The sequence below is a fragment of the Artibeus jamaicensis genome, unplaced genomic scaffold (assembly GCF_021234435.1).
Source record: "Artibeus jamaicensis isolate MK-2021 breed Jamaican fruit bat unplaced genomic scaffold, CSHL_Jam_final contig_1132, whole genome shotgun sequence".
Taxonomy (NCBI): domain Eukaryota; kingdom Metazoa; phylum Chordata; class Mammalia; order Chiroptera; family Phyllostomidae; genus Artibeus; species Artibeus jamaicensis.
The window spans coordinates 211,534-237,465 of record NW_026521221.1 but is presented as its reverse complement, the minus strand read 5'-3'; the positions used below and the strand labels follow the sequence as shown (position 1 = coordinate 237,465).

The 25,932-nt window shown below is 37.0% G+C and overlaps 1 protein-coding gene and 1 pseudogene across 2 annotated transcripts in view; one reads left to right on the top strand and one right to left on the bottom strand.

Annotated features, from left to right (window-relative positions):
- Positions 1–25,932, bottom strand: part of SLC12A6 (solute carrier family 12 member 6) — a 105,696-nt gene that overhangs the window by 47,637 nt on the left and 32,127 nt on the right. For both annotated transcript variants that reach the window (XM_037133149.2, XM_037133150.2), the window contains one exon: positions 2,141–2,185. In XM_037133149.2, the coding sequence (XP_036989044.2) occupies positions 2,141–2,185 (45 nt within the window). The remainder of the gene's footprint in view (positions 1–2,140; positions 2,186–25,932) is intronic.
- On the top strand, positions 10,664–10,783 carry LOC119050101 (uncharacterized; annotated as a pseudogene).

The window sequence follows — 25,932 nt, the reverse complement described above, 5'->3', positions numbered from 1 at the left end:
CCATTCCTGATACAAATGTGAAAATTTTATATGAAGACTAATTTTGAGCAGTTTAAATAAACTATCTAACATAAAAGTATAAAAAAGAGAATGGTGACAGCCTCAATACCATGAGGCCAGGTAATCAAATTTGTAGCTCTATGTTTCTGTCAAATCATTTATTTAACAACTATCTATTTAGTGACTAGGTTGTCTGGTACTATTCCAGAACATAAACTCACTCAAAGGAAGAGAAGACCTAAAATTTATGTCCTTAACCTTGAAAGAGTAAAAAGAAGTATCCCAGTGTCTTTCTTTTTTTGTTTTTATCCTCACCTGCAGACATTTTTTTCATTGCTTTCAGAGAGCGAAGGAGGACACAGGGAGAAAGTGAGTGGGGAAAAGGGAGGGAGGGAGAGGGAACTAGAGAAAAAAACATCAGTGTGAGAGAAAAACATCAACTTGGTTGCCTTCTTGTAAATGCTCTAAGGGAATGAATCTGCAGGATCGAACCCGGAACCTGGGAACTCGCCCAGAGAGGGAATCAAATCAGCAACCTTTAAGTATAGGTAGGGCCCATGATCCAACCAAGTGAGCCACACCCTCCAGGGCAGTTTCTTTAGCTAATACTTTGAACCTTTAATAAGCAAACAAGTCAAGTACTTTTCCTACTTCAAACATTTTGTGAGCTAACATTTTTTCACAGCTGCTTTTGCACGTATTCAAACAGCTAAAAGCTCAGCAATATACAAGTCAAATTAAGCCTCAAACCAGAAGATACACATATAAAAAATGGCTGTTCATATATTTAAAAGTACTTATTCATAATTAAGTACAAATACAAAATAGAGATGCTGTTTTCACTGACTGGATGAAGAAAAATTTTACAACTGATAATACCTACTTTTGATGACAGGGAACCGAGTATACCTCCATAGTCCTTACTGGTGGGAATTTAACTTGATGTATTTTTTTTTGAAAATGTACATACCCTTTGAAAAAGGAATTCACTTATTAGCAATTTATTCTACAAATATACTGGCAAGGGAAATGCAAGGATATATGTATAAGATGTTCACGACAACATAATGTAACAGTAAAACAGCTGGAAATAACTCAAGTGCTCGTGAAGAGGGAATTGGCTGAGTAACATTAGAGCACAGGAATACAATGGGATACTATTACACCACAAAGAAATGCAGCAGATCTGTATGTACTGGTATGAGATGTCCAAGGCAAAATGTCAAATGAACAAAAGGAGGTCATAGAACAATCTGTGTAATATAATTCCACTGATAGAAAAAGTAAAAAAGATAGTAATATATATACCAAAAATTTCTAGAAGAAACTGGGACAACTGTAACTGGACAACAAAAATAATTTCTAGAAGAATTTCCAAGAAAGAGTCAACTACAAATATCTTGGGAGTACATGTGAGGTGGTGGAGAGAAGGGACTCTGGAGGACTTTTACTTTCTTTAGAGTATATACGCTTTGTAATTCCTCACCTGAGTATTTTTATATTTAAAAAATTTATCAGTTCAGAGATGATGTGAAATTCTTGTCAAATTATAAGCTTACTACAATGTAAACAGGCAATGCCTAAAGGAAATCAACTCATTTCCATAATGTATAACAGATGAGGAACTGGGACATCAATTACTATAGCTTGCTGTTTATGAAGTACTTGCAGTAGTTAAAATGAAGGTAATCAAGAGACTGTGAAAAATGAAAGGGCAAAGTAGCTGCAAAGCCCAAAATATTACAGACTATTATAATACCTTCTTTTCAAAATTTTGGAAAAACAAGTTCCAATTCCTACAGATTTTTTAACACTACAGACCATGCTAAAATTACCTTTTTTACTGAGGTATGACTAATATAAAACATTACATTAGTTTCAGATGTACAACATAACTTGGTATTTGTATTAAAATTATTTTTAGTATAGCTAAATTCAGTCTTAGCAATCAATTACAAAAGTAGTTACCTAAAACTTACCAAGTTGGGAATGGAAACAGCAGGGAAAAAAGTTGAGGAGTGAAAAGTAGAAAAGGAGAAGATAGAAAATAGAATTAGAGAAAGGAGTAATGTCTGTCAGTATAAACAGGAAAAGGGTAATGTTAGAGAGAGTCAATTCCCATAGTAATATAATACTATACCTAACAGCTGGCTGTGTTCCCCTGTGATGGAGTTCTGACTTGGGTCTGAAAAACAAACAATTGAAAAGAAAAGAAAAAAAATGAATGACCAAAACAAATAATTTCTTAAAAAGCAACAACAAAAGTTAACGAAGGAAATAAGCAAAAAAAAATTTAAGTACTTAAGAAACACTAATGAAAGATAATAAAAATATAATGAACTATTATAAAAATAACTGCATTGCTTCCTTGAAAAGTTAAACAACAGAATTATCACATGACCCAGCAATTCCACTCCTAGGTACATATCCAAAAGAAATAGAAAACAGGGACTCAAACAGGTACTTGTATGGCAATGTTTATAGCAGCATTATTCACAATAGCCAAAAGGTGGAAACAACCCAAGTGCCCTTCAATAGAAGAATAGATGAAACAAAATGTGGTATACACTTACAATGGAGTACTTTCAACCATAAAAACTAAAGTTCTCATACATGCTACAACATAGATGAACCTTGAAAATACTATGCTAAGGGAAATAAGCTGGATGCAGAAAAAATATTGTATTATTTATTCATATGAAATATCTGGAAAAGGCAAATTTATATAGAGAGAAAGTAGATTATAGGTTACCAGATGCAAAAGGAGTGGGGAATGGGATGCTATCATTTAATAAGCACAGAATTTCTGTTTGGGGCAATGAGAAATTTTGGAAATAGACAGTGGTAGCGATTGCACAACACTGGGAATTGGAATTAATGTCAATGAATTGTGCACTTAAAAATGGTAGATTTTATTTTATATATATTTACTAAAATAAAAAGTAAGTAAAAAATAATAACACAGGTTTAATGAAGCAATACTAGTTTTATAAAGCAGAAGGATGATTCAGGGCCTACAACATCAGTTACACTTTCTCTTTAATGACAATGAAAAACATATGACATACAACCACAGTGGCTCAAAGTCAAGACACAGGTAAAGTACTCATAACTATTAGCAGGTCTCATTTGACTTTCAGATAAAATGACAAAACTGGATTTTATAAATATCTATTTCTTCAGTAATCAATTATAAAATTAGTGGCTATAAGCCAAGTTCCTAATGCAAAGAGATACTGACTATCACCATTTAACAACCAAGCACTTGCTTATTTTAAAGGCTTGAAAAGCATTAAGGGCTAAATATGGAAAATAACTCTACTTTCCTCAAAGATTAAGTCTCCTGTGACACAGAGGATTACATCTGGCTTCCTCAAATGTGTCTGGGGAATAAAAATTTTAGACATGGGGTGGAGGGGTAAGAGGTAGGAGGATGGTCTGTGAGCAACAATGGGAAAAAAGGTTACGCCTTTATTTTCACTAACCTCTAACTAAAGTTTACTCTCGGCAACAAATTACATACACATACCTGTGATTTTGTCAACAAATATCAGATACTTTCCTATCACATTAATAGTTGTTGCATATATTGCAATATCTTTTAGGTTCAATATTACTTTGAAATTATAGTAATTATTAAAATGGATGCTAGGTCTTAATGCATTGACAAAAAAGCACTTATTAGATCACAAGTTTTAATATTCTATGACTATACTTTAATATAATGGGGTTATTTTTACTCCTATGTATATGTATCTGTGTGTATTATTTTACACACCTAAAAACGTTATACTGAAAAATTGTAGGCTTCAGGCTGGGAGTGTGGTCCAAGATACAAAAAAAAAGAGAACAACTGTTGTTAACAAAATGTAAATAATATTTTCCATGGTATTTATAAATATAAATATTTAATATATAATTTTAATTAAATCTAACACTTTAAGCATCTCAGAAAGAATAAATCATAATACTTAATAAATTCTGGTTTCTGATGTGTACTCTACAAACTATACTCAAGGAGGAAATAAAGCAGAAATCTGATTCAGAAAACTAAAGTTTCATATGTTATGTGTGCATTCTAAGATATATATTTTAAAAATATTTTATTTATTTATATTTAGAGAGCGGAGAAGGAGGGAGAAAGAGGAAAGAAACATCAGTGTGTGGTTGCCTCTTGCATGCCACCATTCATGGTGATTGAACTATTGAACTATTGAACTATTGAACTTGCCTCTTGAACTATTTTATAATAGTTCAAGAGGCAAGCACATATTCATGCCCTCAGGGCTTAAGATATATTTTTATTGTTTTATTTTATTTATGCATTCCTTGGTTGATTCTCATATGTGCCCCGATCGGGGGGTCGAACTCACAATCTTGAGATAATGGGGTGATGGTCTAACCAACTGAGCTACCAGGCCAGGGCCTAAGATATATTTTTGGAAGATTTTTCATTCTTAATTTAATTTCAAAAAAAGAGAAACCCCCAAATTTTCTATTCTAACATATTTTCTGCAACATAATAGCAGGTAAACTCTCAGTTTTAATTTAAACTTGTCTTCCTAGCTAAATAAATAATATGGTTCATTAGCAAATTCTTCTAAATATTCAAATAATTAATATCAATCTTTCTCAAACTCTTCCAAAGCCCTGCATGATGTGGCTCAGTGGGTTGAGCACCAGCCAGCAAGCCAAAGGGTCACTGGTTCAATTCCCAGTCAGGGCACAAGTCTGGGTTGCAGTCTAGGTTCCAGTTAGGGGCATGCAAGAGGCAACCAATTGATATCTCTCTCACACACTGATGCTTCTCTCCCTCTCTTTCTCTCTCCCTTCCCCTGTCTCTATAAATATAGATAGACAGATAGATAGATAGATATGTAGATAGATAGATAAATAAATAAAATCTAGAACAAAACCAAAAAAACCCTCTTCCAAAAAAAGGAAGTGGAGGGACTACTTCCTAACTTATTTTACAAGGCTAGCATTACCCTGATATCAAAACCACTCAAGGAACAAGAAAAGAACATTGCTGGCTGATAAATATAGATGCAATAATCCTAAACAAAATAGTATCAAAATGAATTCAACAATACATTTAAAGGGACATACACCATGATAAAATAGAATTTATCTTATCACAAGAAAAAAAACCTTCAACTACTTCTGGTGACAGATGTTGACTAGACTTATGTGGTGATAATTTTGCAGTGTGTACAAACATAAAATTTCCTGAAACTAATATAAGGTTGTATGTCTATTAGATCTCAATAAAAAATAAAGATAAAAAAGAATATGAGTTGTTCTTGCACATAAGAGACAGCAGGAATAATGGTTCCATAGCAGGTTAATATGCTAGATCTCCCTTTTCCTCTCCCCCTCTCCTGCCCCCTTCTCCCTTTCTTAAAGGGGAAAATTTGAACCCAATCATTATAGAGAAGCAGGTGTATAGATAGTATGTAAGGAGTAGAGAAAGGAAAATAGAAGTTTAGAACCAGAAGAACGTGGGTCATCATCTAGATGTACTCTAATGATTCTAAGGATAAGCAGGAGAGGGGTCACCAGCCTCTATTTTTCTCCCTAGCACCATACCAAGATCCCTTCTCAAGATTCTGATTCCCATCTACTGTAATCAATGGGAATGCTTTTCTCAGGTGTGCTAAGACAGAACAAATTGAGAATCTTGGATTCTACTATTTGTAGTGGAGAAGACAAATGCCTGGACTAATAAATGGCCAAACACACATCACACTACTTACTGCCAAAGAGAAAGGATGCAAATAATAGTCCTGATGTCTTGAGAACCTATGACCATGTTTCTCAATTCTCTAACTTTCTTATTCTAAAACAAAGTATGATGGACTAAAACAAGCTGCCCGGAATTGCTAGGAAATGTATCTATGAATAAAAATGAAAAAACACCTCAGAATACTCAGGCAGAGTAACTATTTTAGAGGTGGGAGTATAAGTGACTTTTCTTAAAAAGAATTATGTCCTTCTGTACTACATATTCCTTGCCTTCTGAACTGGGCATATGTATATCTGTGTATTCTCTAGTCAGGCTAATACTCTCCCTTTGAACACCCTTGTGTAGATCTCTGCAAGTACAACACAGATATCTGTTTTTCAATTATAATGAAAGGATGAGGGGCAATCTTTACTAATCTGGTAAACCGAATACCAACCCTTCACAACCTGTGAACACTTCCTTAATATATGTAAAAACTGAAACAAGGGCAAATCTAGGCATAAACAGGCTCATGAAACCACTAGAACGAAACTGAGCATGCCTGTAAAAACCACAATTGGTAAATACCTTATGCTGAAGGGCGTTTCTGACTATGCAATCCAAATTGTGTACTGTAGTCAACATAACACTGTTCTGGGCATCTAAGATGTGTCTGGGCATCTTTCTATTGTATTGTATTTGAACTCTCCTCTTTAACATTTTTCCTGTCTATGTCACTAGTGAGAGCACACCCAAGTTTGTCTAAGACTGGGAGTTGTCCCTTATATTACTCAAAATGAGTAACTTTAACCAAATTACTTCCTGTAATAGGAACAATCTGCCAATAATGTAACTGTTTTTACTCTTCCATGGTCTTAATATTAAGCTACTTCTGGGTCACAATATAACCAATTAATACACAAAATCTTGTGATACTCTACCAGTCAAATGGTAGTTTAAATAAAAAATAGAAACATAAGCCTTCTCACAAATGCAATCATAAAAATAATCTGAAAATATTGGGTTGGCCAAGAAGTTTGTTTTGTTTTTTTCCATACAATAGCTCTAGTAGCACTTAATTGTCTTTAACTTCATTTAAAACAATTTTGTTAGATTGTATTGTGACAGCTGTCATATCAGCATGCATTTAAAAAAACTTATTAAAATTGGTGAATTTTTGTGTAGCCATTCTAATGTTGAAGATGGAAGAAAATATACAAGATTTTTAGCATGCTATGATTTATTATTTCGAGAAAGGTAAAAATGCAACTGAAACTCAAAAAATATTTGTAAAGTGAATGAAGAAGATGGTGTGACTGATCGAATGTGTCAAAAGTAGTTTGTGAAGTTTCGTACTAGAGATTTCTTGCTGGATGATGCTCCATGGTTGGGGGAACCAGTTGAAGTTGATAGTGATCAAATTGAAACATTAACTGTTTCAATTATACCACGTGGGAGATAGCTGACATAATCAAATCAATAGTTATTAGTGAAAATGAAAAATATATCTTTTATTTTATGGGAAAAACCATACAGACTTTTTGGCCAACACAGTATTTCTTGTAACAGTAATGGTATAGTCATTTTACAAGTGGGCAATTGCTCAATACATTTATCTTGAATTAATGGTAAAGAATGAGGATTTTATTCAGTGTCTTGCCATGTACCTTGGAAAGTAGAGAAAAATGACTGTGGGTGGACCTTACCTGCAAAACTGCCTCTGTAAATATCTGTGCTGAAAAACTTTACTATTTTCCCTAGTTTGCCCACAGCAATAGTCTTTTTCTGAATTTCCTTTGATAATCACTTCATCTACCATTCTTGGTAGAGAACTTGAAGTAAATAATGGCTATTTGTATATATTTTTTAAAGATTATGCTTATTTATATTTTTAGAGAGAGGGAAAGGGAGGGAGAAAGAGAGAGAAACATCAGTGTGTGGTTTCCTCTCATGCGCCCCCAACTGGGGACCTGGCCAGCAACCCAGGCATTGTGCTCTGACCAGGAATCAAACCAGCAACTCTTTGGTTCGTAAGCCAGCACTCAATCCACTGAGCCACATTAGCCAGGGCTTATATTTTGCTTCTAAAACACAATGTGTAAGGTCTGTTTTCATTAAAGATAAAATAAGTAACTTCATTAAGTAACATAATCAGTAATGAAGACTGTTGCCTAATTGTTTAGAAAAAGTACACATGACCAAATGCATATATAGCAGGACAATTAGCTTATTATGCTACCATCTGTATTATCTAGATTTACTATAAAAACTATTTCTGAATGTCAAATAACTTTCTTTAAATTAAAGATTTTATTTATTTATTTTGGGGGGGGAATGGAAGGAGAAAGAGAGGGAGAGAAATATTGATTTGAATAAGAAACCTCAATCAGTTGCCTTTTGCATGTACCCTGACCCAGATGGAAGCCACGACCCAGGCCTGTGCTTGGACTGGAACTGAACCTGTGACCTTTCGCTCTGCAGAACACTGCTCAACCCACTGAGCTACACTGGTCAGGGCAGAATACCAAATACCTGAAATTACCAGTCTTAATACATTTCTAATTTTCTGGACTCTGACTTTTAAAATACCAAAGAAGCATCAATATTATAAGAAATTACCTGATTAAAAATAGGCAAAGATAATTAATTGGAATCAAAGACAATTACTCTAACATTCACAATTATTAAATTCTTCCTCACTGTATGGGTAGGAAAACCTAAGAGAGAAACAAGTTGAAATAAGGTAAAATCTGAAAAGCCTATACTCTTCACATAGATTTTGAACTTGCTGCAATTAAATTATATAGATGTGGAAATTTTACATGAGATTGTGTTTAAATTTTACATAAGATTAATGCTCTGGCTGGTATGGCTCAGTGGACTGAGTACCGACCTGCAACCAAAGAGTCTCCAGTTTGATTCCCAGTCAGGGCACATGCCTGGGTTATGGGCCAGGTCCCTAATGGGGGGTGCATGAGTCAACCACACACTGATCTTTCTCTCCTTTTCTTTCTCCTTCCCTTCCCCTCTCTCTAAAAGATTAATTGTGTTTACATTTAAATAAGTAGATGGGTGAAAACAGCAGGCAATTTTAGCCAAAGCAAAATTAAATAATGAGATAAAAATGTAAAATAATATATACAAAAAGTTAACCAATCATTATTTCTAGTCTTACCCCAAAAAGGAGAGTAGAAAGATACTTCTTTGAATTTTTAATATACAAAAAATATAATTTTAAAAAGATACAATATTCAAAAACAGATGGCATTTCTGTACACCAACAATGAATTAGGAGAAAGAGAAACTAAAAAAAAAATCCCACTTACTATAGCAACAACAACCAAAAATAAAGTACCTAGGAATAAATTTAACCAAGGAGGTAAAAGACCTGTACTTGGAAAACTGTAGCGCACTGAAGAAAGAAGCTGAGGAAGATACAAATAAATGGAAGCATATACTGTGTTCATGGATTGGAAGAATTAACATCATTGAAATGTCCATACTACCTAAAGCAATTTATAGATTTGACAATTTCTATTAAAATAGCAAGGGCATGGATCTAGAACATGGAACCAAAAAACATCCCAAATAACCTCAGCAATCTTGAGAAAGAACAAAGTTGGAGGGATCACAATAACTGATGTTAAACAATACTATGTAGTCACTGTAATCAAAACAGTCTGGTACTGGCACAAGAACAGATATATAGATCAGTGGAATAAAACAGAGTGCCCAGAAATAAACCCATGTCTCTATGGTCAATGAATATTTGACAAAGTGGGCACAGACATCCGTGGAGTAAAGCAGTCTCTTCAATAAGTGGTGTTGAGAGAAATGGACTGGTACATACAAAAAAATGAAACAAGACCACCAATTTACACCATACACCAGAAGACTCAAAATGGATAAAAGATTTAAATATAAGTGATGATACCATAAAAATCCTAGTGGAAAACACAGGCAGTAAAATCTCAGATATCTACACAGCAATATTTTTGCTGATATATCTCCTAGGCAAGGGAAATAAAGGGAAAAAAATAAACAAATGGGTCTATATCAAGTTAAAAAGCTTCTGCATGGCTAAAGAAACCAGTATCAAAATGAAAAGAGAACCAACTGGCTGTAAGGAGAACATATATGCCAAGGACACACTGGATAAGGGTTTCATCTCTAAAATATATAAGGAACTCATATGATTCAACACCAGAAAGACAAATAATCCAATGTAAAAAATGGGCAAAGGACCTCAACAGACACTTCTCCAGGGAGGACATGCTGATAGCCCACAGACATATGGAAAAATGCTCAACATCACTAGCCATCAGAGATGCAAATTAAAACCATAATGAGATTATCATCTCACACCTGCCAAAATGGCTATCATAAACAAATCAACAAGTGCTGGCGAAGATGTAGAGAAAAGGGAACCCTAGTGCAGTGTTAGTGGGAATGCAGACTGGTGCAGCTACTGTGGAAAACAGTATGGAATTTCCTCAAATACTGAAAATGGAACTACCTTTTTGACCTAGCAATTCCATTGCTGGGAATATATCCTAAGAATCCCAAAACACTAATTAAAAAGAATTTATGCACCCTGGCTTGTGTAGCTCAGTGGATTGAGCATGAGCCTGCGAACCAAAAGATCGTGGTTCGATTCCCAGTCAGGGCACATGCCTGGGTTGCTAGCCAGTTCTCAGCAGGGGCCATTTCCCAGCAGGGGACACATGAGAAGCAACCATACATTGATATTTCTCTCCCTCTCTCTTTCCCTTCCCTTCTAAAGATAAATAAAATCTAAAAAATAAATAAATAAAATTATTTTTTAAAAAAAGAATTTATGCACCCCCATGTTCATAGCAGTGCTATTTACAATAGCCAAGTGCTACAAACAGCGTTAAGTGCCCATCAGTAGATGAGTTGATTAAAAAACTGTGGTATATTGCTACTTGGCCTTCTGGCTAAGATCAAGTGTAGTATCTGTTTTTACCAGTTTAGAAAACTGTAGTAGATTTATACAATGGAATAATATGCAGCAGAAAAAGGGAACTCCTACCTTTTGTGAGAGCATGGATAGTACTGGAAACTATTATGCTAAGTGAAATAAGGCAATAATTGAAAGACAAATACCACACAATCTCATAAGAGTAATCTAATGAACAAAATAAACTAATGAGGGAAACAGAACCAGAGGCACAGAATCACGGAACATACTAACAGCTATAAAAGGGGAGGAGGGAGGTGTGGACTGTTTGAAAGAAGGTGAAGGGATTAGTCAAAAAATATATACGAAGGACCCATGGACAAGGACAACAGTGTGAGGAATGATTATGGAAGTGGGGGGTGATGATTGGAGGAGGGTGAGGGGGTGGTAACTGGGACAACTGTAACAGCATAAACAGTTAAAAAATAAATAAAAAATAAAGTTACATTTATTTGGGAATAAAAGATATTAAGAGTTTACTTCTGCCAAAAAAAGATAATTTCTGCTGGGATTTATGGTTTAGTTCAGTCCATCTGCCATGTAAGGGATCTCTGTAGACAGCTAATTATAGAGCAAATAAATTGTGGTACTGATGTACTTCATATACACTGCATATTCCTTAGTGCTGAGTGTACAGTCTGTAGTATATTATCAGGGGCTTAGTGAAAAAATGGTTTGGGGAGGGATAGTAAGTAATTTTGGCAAATTTATTTAACAGTCCATCAGACTTCTTTAAAGCACAATTTCTCAGATCCTTCAATATGCTAATGGTTGCTTAGCTAATCTACAAAAGAATATAACATTTGTCATTCCTAAATACATTAGAAGAGATAACTATTTTTCAACAACCATCTTAATTATTGTTTTATGGTATATGTTTTTGGAAGCGTTCAACTAATTCATATCAGTATACTAAGCTTCAAAGATAACTCCCTATTTCTATATGCAAAGTAATCATCTGGAATATTTGTTAAACTACAAATTCATGGGTCACATAGCTAACCCGAATAACTTCAAATTCTGCAGTTTTATGACGTGCCCCAGGTGACTATCATAAAGCTTCATTCATTCAAAATACATTCATTTAAATTTCTGAGTAATGAATAAGTTTCAGGCATTATTCTATGTGCTAGGATAGAGTACTAATTAAGAAAGACAAATTTCCTGTTCTCACGCAGATTTGGTGAGACAAAGAATAAAAGAAAATGAATGACCACAATTATTTTCTTTTTAAAAAAAAGATTTAATTCATTTAATTTAGAGAGGGGAAGGGAGAAAGAGGAGAGAAATATCAATGTGTAGTTAGTTGCCTCTTGCGTGCTCCCTGTTGGGGACCTAGCCCACAACCCAGGTTATGTGCCCTAACTGGGAATTGAACCCGCAACACTTTTGATCACAGGCCGGCACTCAATCCACTGAACCACACCAGCCAGGGCTATTTTCTTTATAACACTTATTTAAGTCAAAATTAAGAAGAGTTAATGGAGAGGCTATTTTGGATTGGGTGCACAGTGAAGGCCTTTCTGAGGAAATAATCTTCGAGGTGCGCCCTAAATGTAAAGGAGCCAATGTGAAGACCTTCAAAAAGACTGGTCAGGGAACAGTAGTTATGCAAACACCCTAAGATGGGAATAAGCTTTGTATGTTTGGAAACATCAATGTGGCTAAAGCGCAGTGAGTAAGAAAGTGGTTTAAAAAGAAAATAGGTCAGTGATGATGGCGACATAGGGAAACACGGCTCATCCCCTTGCACAACTACATCAAACTTACAACTAAAATAAAGAACCACCATCACTTGAAACAGTCAGAAATCAAATTGAATGGAAGTCTGACAACTATGGAATTAAAGGAACCACATCCATTAACTGACAGAAGGGGCAGAGATGTGGAACAGGCTGGTCCCACTTTTGCGTGTGGTGGATAAAAATCCAGCAGGGATATCTAGGGAGTGAGGAGTCCCAGACCCACATCAAGCCTCCAGGCTAGGGTTCCAGTGCCAGGAAGATAAATCCGCATAACCTCTGGCTACAAAAAAACAGTGGGGATTGAGTCAGGGGAAGAAACTTCTGGAGCCCCACGCAGCTCCTCTTAAAAAACCCATACATGGATTTACTCAGATTCACTCCCTCCAGCATAGGGGTAGCAGCTTGAAAGGCACCAGTGGCACACCAGAGAAACTGAAGTGTCCTGCATCAAGGTGACAGCTGGGGGCACAGCTTTCTCCCAGACAGAAAGGTGGGCAGAGGCCATCGTCCCTCTTCTGAATCATCCCTGCGTGGAACCACAGAGCCTGGAAGCTGGTGGCATACCTGAGACTCCATTAACCTGGATAATACTGTTTGCCCCACCCTGGAGATCCCCAGAGACTCAGTCTGACTCACCTATGGGCCCACCCAAGCTGCTTTTCTACATGAATGGCTGGTCTTGGTTCATGTTTCACAACTTTCTAAATCCTCTGAAACAAGCAACAGCCAGCCTCCGTGAGGCCCCGGCCCCTGCACCTCTTGCTAAGGACTCCAAGCCTGGATTTAGCAGCAGCCAGACTAGATTCATAGTTTGGCTTTGCCTGGGAAACAAGCCCAGCACAAGTAGCAGCCATCTCTAACTGCTTTATAGCTCAGGAAAGATTGGTGAGGGCTGACCTTGGCCTGAATCACCCAGGAAACCCCAGGGCCAGCACAACCAGTGGACAGCTACAGATCACGTCAGAGCCCCTCCACCTAGCCCCTGCACTGCTGATCCTCCACGGAAGGTGGAGGTTGGTGTTCAAGGGTATAGCCAGTCCTTGCAGCTGACGCGTCTAGGTGAATCCCTCCCACTGATCGGCCATCAGCAACCATGGCTCAGCTACAAGAGTGTACTAAGCCCACATGAAGGGTGTACCTTGGGTACCCAGCTTGGGTGATTGGGGAGGCTGTGCCACACTACAGGACACCTACCACATTAGGCCACATTAGGCTGCATTACCTACCACATTAGACTGCATTACAAAGTCAAAGCAGCTCTACCTAATACACAGAAACAAACACAGGGATGCTGCCAAAATGAAAAGACAAAGAAACATGGCCCAAGTGAAAGAACAGATCAAAAGAGAAAAACAGCTAAATGAAATGGAGATAAGCAATCTATCAGATACAGAGTTCAAAATACTGCTTATAATAATGCTTAAGGAACTTAGTGAGGAGGATCTCGGCAGCATAAAAAGGAACCAGTCAGAAACAAAGGATACACTAATTGAAATAAAGAACAATTTACAGAGGTACAACAATAGAGTGGATGAAGCCAAGAATCAAATCAATGATTTGGAATATAAGAGAGCAAAAAACAACCAATCAGAACAACAAGAAGAAAAAGAATTAAAAAAAAAATGAAGAGAGTATGAGCAGCCTCTGGGACAATTTCAAGAGGTCCAACATCTGCACCTTAGAGGTGCCAGAAGAATGGAAAGAGCAAGAAACTGGAAATCTATTTGAAAAAAAATCAAGAAACAAAACTTCCCTAATCTGGTGAAGGAAATAGACTTGCAAGTCCAGGAAGCACAGAGTCCCAGACAAGATGGATGCAAAGAAGACCACACCAAGACACATCATAATTAAAATGCCAATGGTTAAAGATAAGGAGAGGATCTTAAAAGCAGCAAGATAAAAGAAGTTAGTTACCTATAGGGGAATACCCATAAGACTATCAGCTGATTTCTCAAAAGAAACTTTGCAGGCTAGAACAGATTGGCAAGAAATATTCAGTCATGAAAGGCAGGGACAAATAGCCAAAATTGCTTTACCCAGCAAAGATGTCATTTGGATTTGAAGGGAAGATGAAGAGCTTCCTGGACAAGAAAAAACTAAAGGAGCTCATCATCACCAAACCATTATTATATGAATTGTTAAAGGGACTTAAGAAAAAGATCAAAACTATGAATAATAAAAAGACAAAAAAAACCACAAGTCTATCAACAGTTGATTCTAAAAAACAAATTAAGCAAACAAGAAGAACAGAGATAGAATCAGGGATACAGACAGCGTTTTGTTGGTTGCCAGAAGGGAGAGGGATGTGGGAGAATGGGTGAAGAGGTGGGGGGATTAAGAAGTACAAATAGGCATTTACAGTATAGCCATGAGAATATAAAGTACAATATAGGAAATGGAGTAGTCAAATAACTTCTACATATGACCTATGGACATGAACAATGGTGGGGGGATTGCCTGAGGGAGTGGGCTGTGCTGGGTGGAAGGGGGGGGCAAAGAGGGAAAAATCAGGACAACTGTAATAGCATAATGAATAAAATATAATTTAAAAAACTATGAACAATAAAATGGCAATAAACACGTATCTATCAAATTGAATCTAAAAAACAAACTAAGCAAGTAAGAGAACAGAGAGGGAATTGTAGAGCGAGAATGGTGGAGAAAGAGAGCACTTTGTTGGTTGCCAAATGTGAGGGGGTTGTAGGGGAATGGGGGAAGAGGTGACAGGATTAACAAGTACAAATAGGTAGTTACAGAATAGCCAGGGGATGTAAAGTACAGTATAGAAAATGCAGTAGCCAAGGAACCTGTATGTATGACCCACGGACATGGACAGTGGTGGGGAAATTGCTGGAGGGAGTGGGTGGTGCTAGGTGGAGGGGGTCAAGGAGAAAAATTGGGACTATAGTAGCATATGCAATGAAATATAATTTAAAAAATGAAATGTACTTAAAAAAAGACAAAAGAAAATAGGTGAGCAAATTAGATAACAGATTCATGTGATAGTATTGCAGACCATAGTAAAAAGTGTGCATTTTAGTTTATAAATGATGTGAAACAACTGGAAGGTTTTAAATAGCAGCATTACATGTCTGATTAACTTTTTACAAGATGAAGGATGCTGGTTGGAGAATGGACTGTGGAAGCAAAAATAGAAATGGGGAACCAATTAGAGTCCTCTGTAGAAATCTTAGGAAGATAGGATAAGGACTGAAGTGAGAATGGTAAACGTTGTGAGCGTGATGGGCTTCCCTCCTGAAGGAGAGCCCATGAGTTAGTCTGCAAATGTAATGTCCATGTTGCTTAAAATTTGTAGTTATTTTCATTCATTTATTCAATCAATATCATCTGAGCTCCTGCTACATGTGAAACATTATTATAACTAATAAAACTGCAGTAACAAAATCTCTACCACTGAGGAGTTTACACATTTGGGGGAAGACACAAACAATAAACAAACAACATCCTGTATTGTAAGTCAAGAGTGATAAGACATAAAAAAAGCAGACTAGGAGAAGAGAGAGGATTAGTGGGGACAATTTCTGTGCTGGTTTTCATACTGAGTCTAAAAAGGTCTCTCAGAAAATGTGACACCTCATCAGAAACTTGAAGTGAGGCCTTTAGCCATACAAATATACTACAAATATCCAAAAATGAATATTAGTAATATAATTAACTCAATTATCCCAGGATGAAATAACTAAGGTAAAAGACATTCCAATTAGGTAATTATGAAATAATTGAAATAATTATGCAGTCAACAAAATAGAACTACATAGTGACCATGAATGGCCGCATTATGCCTACTGCAACATAGAAGAGTTCAGAAATTCTACCTACCCCAGTAAGACACCCTCCCCTCCCACCACAGGGCATGAGAAAGGTAGGGGAAGCTCCTGTGGTTATGAAATCCAATACAGAGTCAGGGCTGAAAGGGCAGAGAAGTTAGGAAGAGATAAAGATCATCCACCTGAAATAGCAAATATGGTTCTGTTTTCAGTATTTGAGAAAGTTTAGTAACCAGACTATTTTCTGTTATTTTTATACTTTTGAATACTCCTAGAATACAACTATACATAATTTTTTTGTAATTTTACCTTTAAAACTTTATTTATTAAGTTCCTTTTGTTCTAGACTCTTGGTAGGTTTTAACTATAATTTTAGATGATCGGGATGTGATTCCACATTCTTCTTACAGCCCTGCCATTAACCCTGTTAACTCAGAGTCAAAGCACTTTATCAAATACCATTTTTTTAATGTTTGTGCTGGAACATATTGAACATCTCTTCGAAATTTGATGTTCTCTTTTTTAACAGGTTCAGAGCCTCTACCTGGCAACAGTTATCTAGCGAGATGAATGTCGTCTGCATTACATTTATTTTTAGTTTTACAGTCTTTTATGCAAGCATGCCGGCATTTCATTTAGTGACAAAGTTTCCTTTATAAAAACTCCCCCAGAAAATCAGTACCTCAATTTAAGACAAAATATTAATGCAAAGATGATAGATAAAACTGGGAAGATTATAAACGCAGACTCTCAGTGATTAAATTCAGGGGAAATTTTTTATGTTCATCATACCAAATCTCCACAGCCGCCATGTGAGGAAGAATTATTCCCACGTTCCAGAAGGAACTAGACCTGAGAAAACTGGTGTGTCCAAGGTGGGAGAGCCAAAACCCTGTGGCACAGCCTTCAGTGCTGCAAGGGTCCAAAGAAGGGGAGGAACAATATGGATCAAGGCCATGTGAGCTTAAAGTACAATTTTTAAAATTTTATTCATTTATTTTCAAAGAGAGGGGAAGGGAAGGAGAGAGGGAGAGAAATATCAATGTGTGGTTGCTTCTCATGTGTCCCTCTCTGAGAACTGGCCTGCAACCCAGGCATGTGCCCTGACTGGGAATCGAACCTTGATTCTTTGCTTCACAGGCCCATGCTCAATCCACTGAGCTACACCAGCCAGGGCCAATTTTTTTAAAAACTTTAAAAATCATGTAGAACTTAAAATCATAGGGGAGGAATAAACAGAACATGTCTGGGATACAAAAACCACTGAAATTCTCTTAAGTCTAAAAATGAAAACATTGCCCTGGCTGGTGTGGCTTAGCGGGTTGGGTACCGTCCCCAGAAACAAAAGTTGTCGGCTCAATTCTGGGTCATGGCACATGCTTGGGTTGGCAGGTGTGTGGGATGCAACTGATCGATGTTTACCTCACACATTGATGTTTCTCTCCCTCCCTCCCCCTCTCTCTCAAAATTAAATAAAATATTTTTTTAAAAGAAGGTATTTTTCAGGTAAGGAAACATGAGTGCAATATGCAAAGGGAAATGAATGCCAGATTTATTGGAGACCAACAGACACACTCATTACTAGACCACTGTAATTTATCCACGTGCTAACACGTGTCTCTAGTGTGGACTCTAGAGGAGTAGTACTAGGTAGTTGTCATTATTGACTCAATTACATCAGAATGATTATAGTACTGTATTAAAGATACAAATTGATATAGAACTGTACATTACAACCCCTGAAAAATGTAATGGAAAAGACACTAAGGAAGAAGTGATGTTTGAGCTCAGTCTTAAGAGTGTTTGCTTGGTAAGTGCACGAAAGAACTTTGCAGGATGATGAAACAAATATGTGAAAAAAACAGACATTCAAGAACATTTCTTATATCTGGTGTGCAGTGTGCATGAAAGACAGGCAAGGAGGCAAGGGATGTTCTAGATCATGAAGGAACATGTATGACCTGCTGTGCAGTATGGACTTTATTCAGCAAGCAATGGGCAAAGACTACAGGGTTTTAAATAGGGGAATAAAAAGATGACATGTATATTTGAGAAAAATTCCTCTGGAAGTTACTGCAATTAGCAGGCTTTCCGAGGTTAAATAAGAAGTGACTAAGGACTAATATGAACTAATTGTAGCAGCAATGAGAATGGAGAGAAGAGGACAGACTTGAGAAATATTTGGGAGACCAAATGAGCAAAATTGGTTAAAGACAGGAAAAGAGAGGAAGAGACCTGAGGAGAGCTTGAGTGTTTTAACTGAGGCAAACGAGTCCATAATGTAGTAGACAACCCAGGAAAGAGGAGGCAAGAAAGGCTCTACAGCACAGGTATACAGATAAGTATTGAATAACAACAAGAAGAATGTTGGAGCTTTTAAAGATGTCCTGAAGGTTCCTAAGCCTTGCCTCATTTTTTTGAATTCTTGTTTCTTCATCCTTTTCTGTTTGGTCATTTTTTTCCTCCTTCTGGTCCACTCCTTTGATTTGAGTCCCAGTTTCCTTTCCATTACTTTTGGTTTCCTGTGTATTTCCATTCATTTCAATTAGTTTAGCCTTCACATGTTCCTCTAATTTGTGACTAAAACCAACCAGTTCTGTGAGCATCCTGATCACCAGTGTTTTGAACTGTGCATCTGAAAGTTTGGCTATTTCTTGGTCGCTTAGATTTATGGGCTCTGGGGCTGTGAGTTGTTCTTGAGCCATGTTTTGATCTGTTCGTGCCAATTACATATGAGGAGCGGAGCCTTAGATGTTCACCAGGGTGGGGACACCCAGGTCATTGGTTTGTGATACTGTTTGTGGGGGCGTGGTCAGAGAGGGATAATAGTGGTCCCCTCTGCCGCTTTCTGCTGCTGGGGCCTGCGTGGTCCGTCTCACTGCTAGCTCCTTCACCAGTTTATCTGCATGCTAATGTGTGACTGCAATCAGCCCTCAGTGGGTCCACCACCTTGCGCCCTCAGTGGGTCCACCACCTTGCGCCCTCAGTGGGTCTGCCTGCTTCTCCACAGCTGGGATCTGCCCATGGCTGCTGGCGCACCTGGGTCACGCACCAGGTTGGTCTGGTGGATCTTTCCTGCCCGACCCCACTCTGCTGCTGGCTCTGCCCCTCTTACCGGCTTGGCTGAAGGGTTCGTTGTTGTCAGACTTCGTGTAGTTCAATTTTCTGTGGTTTAGCTATGTTTTTGTTGCTAAAACTTTGTTGTTTTTAAACCTAGTTGTGCTAGAAGGCGCAGTGCTTCCACCTACGCCTCCCAAAAGGGGAAGAGGAACAGCCATGAGTGGAAAACTTATTTGAACAAATAATAAAGGAAAACCTCCCCAATCTGGCAAAGGAAATAGACTTCCAGGAAATCCAGGAAGCTCAGAGAGTCCCAAAGAAGTTGGACCCAAGAAGAAACTCACCAAGGCACATCATTATTACATTAGCCAAGATTCAAATGAAGGAGAGAATCCTAGAAGCAGCAAGAGCTAAGGGAACAGTCACCTACAAAGGAATTCCCATCAGACTGTCAGTGGATTTCTCAAAAGAGACCTTACAGGCAAGAAGGGGCTGGAAAGAAGTATTCCAAGTCATGAAATCCAAAGACCTACAACCAAGATTGATCTATCCAGCAAAGCTTTCATTTAGAATGGAAGGGCAGATAAAGTGCTTCTCAGATAAGATCAAATTCAAGAAGTTCATCATCACCAAGCCCTTATTATATGAAATGTTAAAGGGACTTATCTAAGAAAAAGAAGATAAAAAAGATGAACAGTGAAAAGATAGCAAACTCACAGTTATTAAGAACCACACCTAAAACAAAGGCAAACTAAGAAGACAGCTAGATCAGGAGCAGAACCATAGAAATGAGGATCACATGGAGGGTTAGCAATAGGGGAGTGGGAGGAGGAGAAGGGGAGAGAAGGTACAGAAAATAAGTAGCATAGACAGTAGATAGAAAATAGATGGGGGGGGGGCAAGAATAGTATGGGAAATATAGAATCTAAAGAACCTGAGACACGTGGTCATAAACTAAAGGGGGGGAATGGTGGGGGAGGGGTGTGGAGTGGAATGAAGGGGGAAATAGAACAACTGTAATGGCATAATCAATAAAATACATTAAAAAACAACAAGAAGAAGGTAAAGAATAGGTGTGAATACAGATGTTGGTAAGAATTTGGAAAAAGGTGTTTTGGAAATATAGTTTTCTCTGTGAAGCAGAAGTTCAGACATGCTGAATATAAGGGAAAAGAGGATTGGGGGCTTAATGAGCATTTTAAGTTTTGTGAGAAACTTAAATAAAAGAGGCTAACTAGAATAACACAGAAGAAATTTTGAACAGTGTTAACAGCACAGTTGAGATTGAAAATGGTGAATTTGTTGTGGCACCAAATTTCATAGCTGTGACATATGCCCTCCTTCCCACTACCAGCAACACAGCTGCTAAGTTTAAGAATGAAAGGAGGAAAATCAATCAATATTTTTTTTAAGTAAAGAAAATGAGAGAAAGCTCAGTGAGTCAATCTGGGGAAATTGGCAAGGGGTAGAGGGGGAGGCTATCTGCTCATTACAAGTGCTTTGTTTAATGCTGCAGGGACAGTAACAATTTTTTCTAACATAGAGCTTTGTACATACTATAAAGTGCACATCACTGTTTGTTAAATGAGTGACTGATGTAAAGTGATTTCAAAAAAAGACTGAAACAAATGAGGATGAGTTTCAATAAAAGGTTAATGATGAAAATAATGATTTTAAAGTCATCAAAACGTAAGAGTTCAAGATAAAAGGATAAACTTTCCTAAAAGTCAAGGCAAAGAGAGGAGCTGAAATCAAGCCCTGGAAATACTAGCGAACAGAACAAAGTGCAACCATAGAAGGAAACAATGAAAAAAATCATTGAAAGGCTTTATGAAAGCAATGCTGTCATGCCAATTATCCCACAACAAATCTAGACACTAAAAGGATGAGACAGTTCATTAAGGTAGGAAGTAGTGAAAATGCAGAGCCAAGCATGCCTATGGGAGCAGAGAACACTATACACAAGTCCTGAGGAAATTTAAAGAGAATTCATTTAACAATCTTTCCTCTGATCCATCTGACTTGTTTTAATGAAAAGATGAGGCAACAGCAGCCAGCAGGTATGTAGCTGAAGCTCGAGTAAACCAAGAACCAGGAGCAGTTACATAAGTCTTATAGAGGCCACTCAAGCCCATCTCTTACAGCAGGGGCCCACTATAGTGCAGGGAGGGTGACAGTCCAATGTTGGAGAAGGCAGAACTGATGGAACTGGGGGGCCGATACTGGGCTCTATTCATAAAGAAGTAGAGGGCACTAGGATGCACAGGCGGATCTGCCACCAGAATTGGGTAATGGTCAACAATATTCTTCAAATTCTGGTGCATATGCTAAGTATAAGCAAGAGATTAATAGAGGTCCTTGAGGAAACCAGTGTTGTTTAGTAGGGTGTCCCAAGCATGAGAAATGTCCTTACAAGGCTACTTTTCTTAGTTTGTGCTTCAGATTTGCATAAAGAAACAAATGTGTAAATTATGTTTTGAATGTATTTGAAAAATTAAGTTTTGTTAAAAACACTTCCTAGATATATGGGCATATCCACTAGAAGTTGAAGAACTCATCTGTGATGAAGACAGTTCTAATTTTAATGCTCAGTCTATATAACACTTGGAAGATAGCAAGCACAATAGCAGAAAGCAGCTTTAATAAAGTTCACCGTACAATACAAAGATAAAGACAGTTTCTTGAGCCAAATCCACAAACTCATCAGCTGAGAAAAGTATATATGCTTGGAGAGGGCAGTACTTATACAGTTAAGAAAAAAATAGACAAATCTCACCAAGAAGTGACAGAAGAAAGGATTTGGGAATTGTAAACATGCAAGAATATTGTTGATACCTTACATGCTTCTTTGGCTTTGTGGATGATTGAAATCATTCTTCATGTACTATAATAAAACATATTTCATGCTTCCTTCATTTTAAGATGGTTTTGAAAGAATAAGGCCTGACTATATAGATTATCTCCTTAACAAAAAGGAGGGAAGGGAATTGAGCCAAACACCCAAATTAAAAGAAGCTAAAGAGCTAGGGAACTAAGCAGCTAAAGCTTTGTATTATGGGGACTAAGAGGAAATGATAAAAATTTCTGATAAGGTTAGTTGTTTAATACAAGCTTAATTTAACATTTTTTCTAAATTTTCAAACATAAAAAGGCAAAAACTATTGTACATGTACACTGAAATTTTTAAAAACACAGTTTTTAGTGCGTATGTACTCACACATACATGTTTTGATTAGTAACTGTGTCATAATCTACCATAATTAAAAAAATAAACTTGAGTCTTACAGTACGTAACCTTTGAGACTGGCTTCTTTCATTCAGCAGAAGGACTTAACGGTTCATGCAAGTTGTTGCATGTTATTTAAAAAGTTTTATTGAAATAATTTATATACCATATAATTCATCCATTTAGTGTTCAATCCAATGTTTCTTAATAGTCACAATGGGCAACTATCACCACAATCTGAGAATTTGGTGCCCCTCTACAAGTATCCCTGTACCCATCAGTAGTCAGTCTCGACCTCACTTAGCCACCTTGCCCAATCCAAAGCAACCACTAATCTACTTTCTGTAGATTATGTTTTCAAGGTTCATCCATATTTTAATGTATTTCAGTACTTCATTTGTTTTATTGCCAAAAACGTCTCATTACACAAATATACATTTTATTAATTTATTCATCAGTGGACATTTGGGTTGGTCCTATCTTTTTCTGGCTATTATGAATAATGTTGCTATAAACATACCCGTACAAGTTTTTGCATGGACATTTATTCTCATTGGGCATATACCTAGTATTGCTGGGTCATATGGTAGCTCTATATTTAACTTTTTGAGAAACTGCCAAACTGCAGGGTCTGGCAGAAGTAATGCCTGCCTAAGTGTGGTTGGTAGGGTAATAATAATAAGGGTATAATAATTTATAGTTTTAATTTGAACATTTCACCTAAAATGTCATATGGTATGCTTGAGTGTGATATTCTTACGTTGCAGAATTACGTTTATGGTTTTATAATAAAGGGCATTATCTGTGTTGGGCCCTGTGTATTCAAATTGGTTATACCGTTTTGTTCCTATTAGTGGTATATGAGGGTTTGTTTTTCCACATCCTTGTCAACACTTGTTATTGTCCATGTTTTTGATTAGAGCCTTCCTAATGGATGTGAAGTGATATCTCATTGTGGTTTTGATGTGCATTTCCTTGATGACTAATGATTTCTGAGCAGCTTTATATGTGCTTATTGGCACTTCTTTCTCTCCTAATCTCCACTTGAAAAGCTTTTACCTACCTCTTTTTCCTCCCACAATTTTGAGGTTCTCCATTGACTTATTTAGTACTTTTACATCATAAGTATTATTGAATTGTTCCCTGAACATGTTCCTTTTGGTTAGAGTCTTTACTTAGCATTTATATAACACACGCTCATAGTCTGTCATTTTCTTCTATTTCTATCCCTTTCATCTTGTGATCTGTTATGGCTCATTTATTTAATTAAAAACCTTAAATGTTCTCACAAGAGTTAAGTAATAATATGCTCTCTAAATTTTTGTTATGTTTGTAACATATTTCCCCCTTGTAGGAATCTTCACTGGGAATAGGGATTTAGGATTACCTTTTCTCTTGGTAATCTAGGGATACTCTTCCACTGTCTACAAATTTCCAGTGTTGAGGATTAGAATTCTGATGCCAGTCTGATACTTTGTACAATAAATCTATCTGGAAGCCTCCAAGATGAATCCTTGGAGTTCAATAATTTTACCAGGATAACTCTAAGTGTATGCTGTCAATGATCTTCCCTGAAACTTCATTTTTTGCAATGAAGTCTTTAACTCAGGACATTTATTTTATTGCTTCTCCTCCATTTGTTCCTTTTTCTTGAACTTACGTTAGCCATATTAGGTGTCCAGAATCTACTCTCCAAATCTCCTATTATTGCTTTGAAACTCTTTGTATTTTTGGCTCTGAGCTTTAAATATTTCTTCCACTTATCTTGCAGGCCAATACATTATGTTACTCATTCATTCCTTATTCAGTAATTAAGTACTGGATGCTTACTGTGTGCGAGACAGTGTTGTGGGCAGAGGATAGTAACAACAGATCAGCAGTTTTATGGGAGAAAAAGTTCCTAATCTTAAGGTACTCTTATTTCAGTGGAGATAGTGAAGAAAGGTATGTGCGTGGATTGAGAGTCATGTAACAATAAGTATTTAGCAGGGAAATCAATAAAATCTTTTTTTAATTCCTTACTTGAACCTCCTTAAATGTTCCTATTATTTATTATTTTCATATTCAAGCTGTTGTCTTCTCCACCATTTCTATTTGCATTGTTTATTCTAAGTTATTTTTCTCTTTCTGGTTGTCTGGCTTCCCAGATGGGTTGTCTGTTACCTCACAGGGGCTTAGGTTTCGGTGTTCAAGGATCACAAGTAGCAGCAGTCTCAAGAGAACAGAAAGGCACAGCAGTCTCCACCCCAGTAGGCAGGCAAGTGCAGCAGGCAAGCTGCCAACCCTGCAGCGACCCAGGAGGAAGCCTCCTGGTTCTCAGGTCTCCTTACATCTCTTAGCCTCAAGGACAGGAAGACATGTCCCTTTTTCCTTTCTCCTTGCTCCCAGGAGTCCATGGATCTCCCCCAAGCCAAGCCCTTTCCTAGATCTGGCATTCTTATCCCCACCCCCAAGCTCTTCTCCAGCCGGAGGAACAAGACCTGGGCCAGCTCTCTCTGACAGAGCTCCCTCATAGCCCAGGGTTCACTGCACCTAACTGAACACTGGCCATTTGGCTGAAGAGAGGTAGGCAGAGGCTGGAATCAGGAACACAGAAATAGTAAGATTTTACCTTCCCAGAACCCTCTCTGAAAAGTCAGTCATGTTTACAGACTAATCCTAAAAACATTCAAATCTTGGCAAACCAAAATTTTAAAAAGGTCTGTGGGGTACAAATATCTGTGGTTTGTACCATTACCAACTACTGACCTAAACAGGAAGTTCTGAGAAATAATGAGTATCTTTTTTTTTTAATGAGTATCTTAACATAAGTCAAATTTAAAGGATATTGACTAGATGAATAAGTCTCAAAATAGTTGTGTTATATAAAAGCAGTCAGACAAAAGAGAGCATGATTCCACTCACATAAAATTCTAGGGAATGCAAACTAATGCATAGTGACAAAAGACAGATCAGTAGTCACCTGGGGACCAGAGAATTGGATAAGGGCTTATAAAAGGGCACAAGGAAACTTTTGGAGATGATGGAAATGTTTATTTTCTTGATTATAATTGTTTCAGGGGTGTACACATATTTCAAAACTCCTTAAACTATATATATTAAATATGTGTGGTTTATCTTATGCAAATTATACCTCAATAAAATGTTAAAAGACATACTAGCTGGGAAAAATATTTGCAACTTACATTACAAAAGGCCAATACCCCTAAAGATAGAGAACATCTAAAAATAAAAACACCAACAGGTAAGAAAAATGAACAGAAAGCCATTGAACTTTTATGAGTTTGAAAATTTTCCACAATAATGTTTTAAGATGTAAATATATATATATATATATATTGCTATATATAATTATAAATATCTATACACAAAATTTTCAAAAAAAACAATTGAAACACTATCCCTCA